The 8,937-nt window shown below is 47.8% G+C and overlaps 1 protein-coding gene across 1 annotated transcript; it reads left to right on the forward strand.

The window, feature by feature from the left end:
* Positions 1 to 3,048: 3,048 nt before the first annotated feature.
* On the forward strand, positions 3,049 to 4,007 carry LOC123094946 (zinc finger protein ZAT12-like). The gene has a single exon (XM_044516803.1). The coding sequence runs from the start codon at positions 3,322 to 3,324 to the stop codon at positions 3,871 to 3,873; it is 552 nt and encodes a 183-aa protein (XP_044372738.1). The 5' UTR covers positions 3,049 to 3,321; the 3' UTR covers positions 3,874 to 4,007.
* The last annotated feature ends 4,930 nt before the right edge of the window (positions 4,008 to 8,937 follow it).

An 8,937-nucleotide genomic window follows, 5' to 3' on the forward strand; every position in this document is an offset into this window, starting at 1 on the left:
TCTAGTGGAATCATCTATCAATGTCATGAAGTATTTCTTTCCACCTTTAGTCAATACACCGTTCATCTCACAAAGATCAGAATGTATGAGTTCTAATGGTGCCAAGTGTCTCTCCTCCGCAGCCTTGTGAGGCTGGCGAGGTTGCTTAGCTTGCACACATGACAGGCACTTAGAACCTTTGGCTAAAGTGAAACTCGGGATTAAATCCAACTTAGCTAGCCGCGTCATAACACCGAAACTTATGTGACAAAGACGTGAATGCCAAACCTCAGATTCATTAACACTCGAATGAATATGGTTCACGACTTTATTACAGAAATCTGCGAGGGAAAGGCGGAACATCCCTCCGCTCTCATAACCTTTTCCAACAAATAGTCCATACTTAGTAACAACTAATTTATTAGACTCGAATACCAACTTAAACCCTTCTCTACATAGAAGGGAGCCACTAACGAGGTTCTTCTTGATGGCGGGGACATGCTGCACGTTCTTCAGCTGCACGATCCTTCCCGAAGTAAACTTCAGATCGACCGTGCCAACACCATGAACAGAAGCACTCGCGCCATTCCCCATCAATACGGACCCGTGGCCTGTGACCTGGTAAGAAGAGAACAATGAAATGTCAGCACACACATGAACACCTGCACCTGTATCCACCCACCAATCGGTAGGCTGAAACACTGAAAAAACAGTAAATAAATTACCGTACCCAGATGCACCATTCTCATTGTTGCCCACAATCATGTTGACAGACTTGGAGTCCTGTCCTGACTTCTTAAACTTGTTTGGGCACTTGTTGGCCCAATGTTCAGCCGAACCACAAGTAAAGCAGCCCTCATCCTTCTTGTTCTTCTTGAAGGTCTTCTTACCCTTCTTCTTGAAGTCGGTATTCTGTTGGACACCGTTCTTTCCCTTGAACCTGTGGGAGTTGAAGTTCCTCTGGTTCACCATGTTGGCAACAGAAGTTCCTTCGGCCCCTTTTTCGTGCGAGTCCTTTGCCCTCGAATTCTGCTCAACACTCAGATGGCCAATGACATCCTCCACAGAGAATTCACGCCTTTGATGTTTCAGAGTGGTGGCAAAGTTCCTCCAGGAATTGAGGAGCTTAGCGATTATGCAGCCCGCGACAAACTTGCCCGGTAACTCGCACTTCAAAAGTTCAAGCTCCTTAACAATGCATATTATCTCATGAGCCTGCTCCAGTACAGGACGGTTCTCAACCATTTTGTAATCGTGGAACTGCTCTATAATATACATCTCGCTCCCTGCATCGGCGGCCCCGAACTTAGATCCGAGCGCCTCCCACAAGTCCTTGGCGACATGCACATGTAAATATGCGTCGACCAGTTTATCTCCGATCACGCTAAGAACTGCTCCGAGAAACACAGTGCTTGCCTCCCTGAACGTCTTCTCCTGTTCAGGAGCAATCGTTCCCGTGGACACACCGGTGACCCAGAACACGTTCATAGCCGTGAGTCATAAAGTGGTCTTTGTCTGCCAACACTTAAAATACGTACCGGTAAACTTATCCGGTTTCAGTGCTGCGGCAAAGCCACTTGCCGAAAAATTCCTACACATAATAGGTTTTTGGATTGCTAAGAAAATAGGCAATTTTTCGACTAATTTAATCCATAAGTAGATAACTAACATGACATTGACAGAACTAACAACATACTGGTGCTGATCTAAACGAGCACGTACTACGCAAATAGTAGACAAATCTACACATAATGCTAGCACTGCTAATACAGAAATTATCAGGAGAGGTTAGGCCATGCAGAAGCCGCCGCCGCGGTGGCAGCAGCAAAAGCGTCCTGGGCGGCCTTCTTGTCGGCCTCGGTCTTCTCGGCGGCAGCAGCAAAGGAATGGCGGGCGCGCGCGGCGCGGCGGGGCGAGGCGGGCGGAGGAGGAGGAGGAGGAGCGCGCGTGGGCCTCTTCTCTTCTCAAGCTGCAATAACATGTAGAAGAGCCACCCTTATAAACCACTCCAACTTTCCTTCCACTAGCATGGTGGGACTAAACTTCCCACCACCTTGTCATGCCACCTACATGGGTCCTTAGAGATCAAATCTGAAATTGTCATATGGGCTCTAGGCTCATCTCACATTTCAACACAGAGTGGGATCCGAATTTCTCGTCTCAATTATTGGAAGCGAATGAAGTCGTTGTGCGTGATGTATATATTAGTACGTGCAGTGCACCCCTTGAACTCGTCTCTGCTAGGCCGGTTCTGACGAGCGTCATAAACAATTTTCATTTTAATTCGTCTGATGCAAAAGAAGTCTCACTGCGCCTGCTTGCCCTGGCACAGGACGCATGGGTTCGTGCTGGACCACTGCCAATTATGCATACCACGTCTAAAAAAAACAAAACGGTGTGGTGCTAAAGTTGGAGGTAGCTGGAGCTTAACTGAAATATTTTTTGTTGCAGGGTAGACTGGCACCGGATCTATTTAGCGGAGACTGGTACCGGATCTAGCATTGATCTTACAGATAAGTTAGTAGTGTAGGCCAATGAAAGGAGACACACTATGTTCGTTATCTTTTCGAATGGGGGCACAAATGAAAGCTCTCACAGTCACAGCAAACGACCATGGAAAGGATCTTTCGCAGCAACAACAAAATAACGACCATGAAAAGGATCGGGATCGAAAGCGCACGTCTCTCTCACCGAAAGCTCGAGCACCGTGAACTGTGGGCGCTCATGGGGGTGATCGATCAGGATCAGTGGGCGTAGGAATTCAGAGCCCTCACTCTTCTCAGCTAGTAGCAGCCCCAGTTGCTTGCCAGGGTTTATATCCTATGGAAAAGCAGCGGGCTCACCTGGAATGGAACCCGAACGAAAAAGCCATCGTCAGTCAGCACAGCACTCATCACACCATATATATAGCTTCGTTCGTAACAAGTACGCGCACGCGCGGTACGAGACGAGCTAGCGATGGAAGTAGCGGAACGGCCCGGCTTTAATTTCTAGCGCAACCAGATTGAACGGTTTCGGCTCGCCGCGCGGCGGCTCAGCTCAGCTCGGGCCACCGATGGATGGATCCGTCCCCTCTTTTGTCCGCCCCATGCATGCCGTCACGGCGACGTGCGGCCTAACGAACCGCGGCTCCTCGCGCGCCTTGACAAAGCGAAAGCTCGATCGATTAAGAAAATCGATCGCACTTGGCATGCAACAGTGGACTTCTCTAGCTATAAATACGCGCCAGATCCTCTCTTCCCCTCACCCATTCGGACCCATCCGAAAGCACCTGCCCATCAGCTTTCCTTCTGCTAGCTTTGTCTCGGTTATCTTCTGCTCTTCTGCTCTGCTCTTGGACTAATGGCCCATGGGAAGAGGTCTAGGCAGCAGGCCGAGTCGACCTCGGTCAGCCTGCTGGACCTGGACAGCGGCGACATGGCGCGCATCCTGCTGCTCTTCTCCGGCCACCACCAGCACCACGCCCACTACGGGCCTTCGTCGCCGGAGAGGGTGTTCGAGTGCAAGACCTGCAACCGGCGCTTCCCGTCCTTCCAGGCGCTCGGCGGGCACCGCGCCAGCCACAAGAAGCCGCGCCTGGCGGACGGCGCCGGCGCCGAGCCGCCCAAGCCCAAGGTGCACGGCTGCTCCATCTGCGGGCTCGAGTTCGCCGTCGGCCAGGCGCTCGGCGGCCACATGCGCCGCCACCGCGCCGTCGCGGCGGCAGGGGCCGGTGTCGGGCTTGGCCTCAGCCTCGGCCTCGGCATCGGGCCGAACGAGGGCGGCAACAAGAAGGCCGCGACGGCCGAGCTGGCGCTCGACCTGAACGAGCCGGCACTGGAGGAGGAGCCAGCCGATCGCGCCATGCTTGGGCTCGCCATGGAATTCCCCGTGGTGGTTGACTTTCGACGTTAGGTTGAACTGAAGAAATTTGCGTCTGAACCATACAAATTTTTGTAGATCAATACGTATTTGGAATTTTGGATTGCGCTGCTAGAGAAGTCAACGACCCTTGGAACATTAGAAATGCTGGCTCGCGTATATACTTTTCTAATGTCTCAGGGGCAGGGGCTCTATATTTATAAGGTTTGACTTCTGGCGGTATTTGTAGTACTAGACGGGTTTTTCTCTTCTGCTCTCCCCCTTTTCCACGGGGGAGTTCAGTTTTTTTTATGCTCCTTGGCCTTTTTTTTTATCTACTGCGTATGAATATTGCTGTAAACCTCTTGAATTACGAGAATATTATACAAGGATTTATTCCCAAGTCGTGCGGGCTATTTGTGGGTTCTTTGAAATCAAGATTTATTTAACGGGATTGTTAAAACTCAGCTAGCTGATATTTATTTTGGTCTCATTCACTTTGTCAACCGTTAGATTAAAAGCGCAGTTATTCGTGCGAGATGAGCGACCCGGTTGTTCGTGTCGTCGTACGAGCAGTGCAGGCCGGTGGCCCATGTAGGGAGCGCTGGAGCAGCCTTTTTAGGTGGCTTTTTTATTCTTTTTATATTCAGAAGCTAAGTTTGTTTCTCTGTCCGATGCCACCAAGCATCATTGTCGCATTTGTATTCCTCTGTTTCTTGTCTTCAGCAGCGTTGTTGCTTTTTCCTAAGAGATACTTTTCCATTGTTTGAACGTATACAATTTTTAGTACTTTATTTTATGTAAAATAATTGTTGTAGATTTTTCAAAAAAAGTAGATTTTTTAGTATAATTATTAATAGTTGTTTTACCAGTTGCAGTTGCATGTCTACTACTCCCTCCGTTCGGAATTACTTGTCTCGGAAATGAATGTATCTAGAACTAAAATACGTCTAGATACATCCATTTATGCGACAAGTAATTCCAAGCGGAGGGAGTACTAGACATGCAACTGTATGTGTTGTAGTCCGATTGAAACTGGGGTCGGAAGGAGGTTTGTTGGACTAGTTGCATGTCCATCACTAGAGTTGCAATTGCAAACATTGTAGTCTGACTGCAACTACAGATGTGTTCAGGTTGTTTTTTCTCAATACAATGTTTTTTCCTTTTTATGATTTCTATTTCTTATTTTGTATAGAAAGTGGGAAAGAGTAGTGAGATGAAAGGGCCCAACTTTTTAATCATTTCATTTTCTTTCTTTGTTTTTAAAACTTTTACTCATATATTCTGTCGTTCGCGTGTAACTGCACACACAACCAAACTATGCACAATCTGCAAGAAATATAATACACACACAACCTTTGTACTGTCCAACTAGTTTCAGTTATAGTTTCGTTGTTTGTACTTTTATTTCCTTTCTATTTGGAAATATAGATTTTTTAGTTTTTTTTCAATTTTTTTTATTGTTTTAAAGGTTGTGTGTGTATGCCGGCGAAGTCTTTCTTTTCAATTTTTTTGTTTATTTTGTTATAGTTGCAACCGCCCCAACCCGGGCGCAAGCGCAACTCAGAGCACCGTAGCGCAACAGCAAGACCTACCGCAACCGGGGGTCGAAGGGAGGGTGTCAGCGCTGGCGAAGTCTTTTTCAATTTTTTTTGTTGTATTTGAAACCGACCCAGCCCGAGTGCAACTACAACTCAAGAGTACGGTCATGGGTTGTTTTTAGGGGGGGTGGGGGTTGATTGTAGTTGCATCCGTACCCCCCTAGTTGTGTGCCCGTACTCGTATTGGGTCCTATTCGTGGCCCCCAGTTGCATGTTGACCAACAACTCGCAACTACGGCAATGTGTGTTGTGTGTTTGTGTGTGTGTCGAGGGTCCCCAATTGCATGTCGATAACCGACCTGCAACTAGGAGTGTTGTGTGTGTTTGTCTATTTGTCAAGGGGTCCCTAGTTGCATGCCAAGCATCGACTCGCAACTAGGGTGCCAAGTTGCATGTCGATAATCGACTCGCAACTGGGGTGTGTGTGTTATTTTTATCAAAGTGTCCCCAGTTGAATGTCAAGCATCGACTTGCAACTAGGGGTGTATGTGTGTGTATTTGTTGAGAACCCCTAGTTTCAAGTTGACCATTGACTCGTAACTAGGGGGGTACGCGCGTGTGTGTGTGTGTTTGTGTGTGTGTGTGTGTGTGTGTGTGTGTGTGTGTTTTGCCGTGGGTCCCTAGTTGCATGTCAATAATCGACTTGCAACTAGAAGTGCGTGCGTATGTGTGTCTTTTTGTCAAGGGTCCCCCAGTTGCATCTCAACCACCGACTTGTAACTAGGAGATGCGTGTGTTGAGGACCCCTAGTTGCAAGTTGCCCATCGACTCGCAACTAAGGGATGTGTGCGTGCGTGTGTGTGTTTTATTTGTGGCCCCCAGTTGCAAGTTGACCATCGACTCGCAACTAGGGGGTACGTGTGTGTCTGTGTGTTTTATTCGTGGCCCCCAGTTGCAAGTTGACCATCAACTCGCAACTACGGGGATGTGTGTGTATGTGAAGGGTCCCCAATTGCATGTTGATAACCGACTTGCAACTAGGAGTGATGTGCGTGTGTCTATTTGTCAAGGGGTCCTTAGTTGCATGTCAAGCATCAACTTGCAACTAGGGTCCCAAGTTGCATGTCGATAATCGACTCGCAACTAGGGTGTGTGTGTGTGTGTGTGTGTGTGTGTGCAACTAGGGTGGGTGTGTGTGTGTGTGTGTGTGTGCTATTTTAATCAAAGTGTCCGTAGTTGAATGTCAACCATCGACTCACAACCAGGGGTGTGTGTGTGTGTGTATTTGTTGAGAACCCCTAGTTGCAAGTTGACCATCGACTCGCAACTAGGGGGGTACGTGTGTGTGTGTTTTATTCGTGTCCCTCAGTTGCAAGTTGACCATCAACTCGCAACTACGTGGATGTGTGTTGTGTTTGTGTGTCGAAGGTCCCCAATTACATGTCGATAACCGACTTTGCAACTAGGAGTGTTGTGTGTGTTTGTCTATTTGTCAAGGGGTCCCTAGTTGCATGTCAAGCATCGACTCGCAACTAGGGGCCCAAGTTGCATGTCGATAATCGACTCGCAACTGGGGTGTGTGTGTGTGTTATTTTTATCAAAGTGTCCCCAGTTGAATGTCAACCATCGACTTGCAACTAGGGGTGTGTGTGTGTATTTGTTGAGAACCCCCAATTGCAAGTTTGACCATCGACTCGCAACTAGGGGGTACGTGTGTGTGTGTGTGTTTTATTCGTGGCCCCCAGTTGCAAATTGACCATCAACTCGCAACTACGGGGATGTGTGTTGTGTTGTGTGTGTGTATGTCGAGGGTCCGTAATTGCATGTCGATAACCGACTTGCAACTAGGAGTGTTGTGTGGGTGTTTGTCTATTTTTCAAGGGGTCCCTAGTTGCATGTCAAGCATCGACTCGCAACTAGGGGATGTGTGTTTGTTGAGAATCCCCAATTGCAAGTTGCCCATCGACTCGCAACTAGGTGTGTGTGTGTGTGTGTGCGTGTGTGTGTGTGCGCGTGCGTGTGTGTGTGTGTGTGTGTGTGTTTTATTCGTGGCCCTCAGTTGCAAGTTGACCATCAACTCGCAACTAAGGGGCTATGTGCCTATTGAGGACCCCCTGTTGCAGGTTCTCCATCGACTCGCAATTAGGGGGTGCTCTCTCTCTCTCTGTGTGTGTGTATGTGTGTGTGTGTGTGTGTGTGTGTTTTATTCGTGTCCCCTAGTTGCAAGTTGACCATCAACTCACAACTAGGGGTCTTTGTGTGTGTGTGTGTATCTTTTGTTGTGGCCCCCGGTTGCAACCCGCTCATCAAGTCGCAACTAAGGATGCGCGCGCGCGCGCGTGTGTGTGTGTTTGTAGAGGGTGTGTGTTTTGTTGTGGCCCCCAGTTGCACCCCGCTCATCGACTCGCAACTAAGGATGTGTGTGTGTGTGTGTCACTAGTTGCATGTTGATAACCGACTCACAACTAGAGGTGTGTGTGTGTGTGCGTCTTTTTGTCAAGGGTCCTTAGTTGCATGTTGACCATCAAACTCGCAACTAGCAGGTGTGTGTTTGTTGAGAACCCCCAGTTGCAAGTTGACAATCAACTCGCAACTAGGGGGTATGTGTGCGTGCTTGTGTGTGTGTGTGTGTTTTGTGTGTGTGCGTGTCTTTTTCTCAAGGGGTTCCCAGTTGCATGTCAATCATCGACTCACAACTAGGGTGTGTGTGTTTGTTGAGGACCCTTAGTTGCAAGTTGACCATCAATTCACAACTAGAGGATGTGTGTGTTGAGGGTCCCCAATTGCTTGTCGATAACCGACTTGCACTAGAGGTGTGTGTGTGTGTGTGTCTTTTTCTCAAGGGGTCCCTAGTTGCATGTCAAGCATCGACTCGCAACTAGGGGTGTGTGTGTTTGTTGAGGACCCCCAGTTGCGAGTCGATGGGCAACTTGTAACTAGGGTGTGTGTGTGTTTTTTTGTTGAGGGTCTTCAGTTGTAAGTTGCCCATCGACTCGCAACTAGGGGGATGTGTTTGTTGACAAGAGTTGACAAAACCCGGGCACATGCAACTGGGACCTCTTGAGAAAACGCCTGTACTCATCATACTCAGTCGTACAACTGCAACTCATCATACTCAGGCGCAACTGCAAGAGGTATGAAGCGCCCGCAACTTAATTGGGAAAGGGTTGTCGGTGGTTATCGACGGTTTTTATCTTAGCATCACATAGATGTGGTTTCTATCATTTCCCTTGACAGTGGGTGCATACAAGCACTTTTTATTTTGGCCCTTTTTTGTGTTTTATTTCTCGGAACACGCAAACTATCTTTGGTATTTCCCGCATGAAAACACATAATGTTTTTGAATATATATATATATATATGTGTGTGTGTGTGTGTGTGTGTGTGTGTGTGTGTGTGTGTGTGTGTGTGTGATCCTAGTTTCACACCGTTGAACGCTTATAGTTGTATCATTGTCGATCATACACAATAATTTATTTTGATATAGTCGCCCAGCAAACATTGCCTGTGCAACTAACATTTCTTCTTATATCACTTTTTGTTTACATTTGTTTCTTTTAAATTTCTTTACTATATA

The sequence above is a fragment of the Triticum aestivum genome, chromosome 4B (assembly GCF_018294505.1).
Source record: "Triticum aestivum cultivar Chinese Spring chromosome 4B, IWGSC CS RefSeq v2.1, whole genome shotgun sequence".
NCBI classification, from domain to species: domain Eukaryota; kingdom Viridiplantae; phylum Streptophyta; class Magnoliopsida; order Poales; family Poaceae; genus Triticum; species Triticum aestivum.

What these genes read in the sequence shown, in the direction of transcription:
- LOC123094946 (XM_044516803.1), top strand. Translation starts at nt 3,322, where the DNA reads ATGGCCCATGGGAAGAGGTCTAGGCAGCAGGCCGAGTCGACCTCGGTC.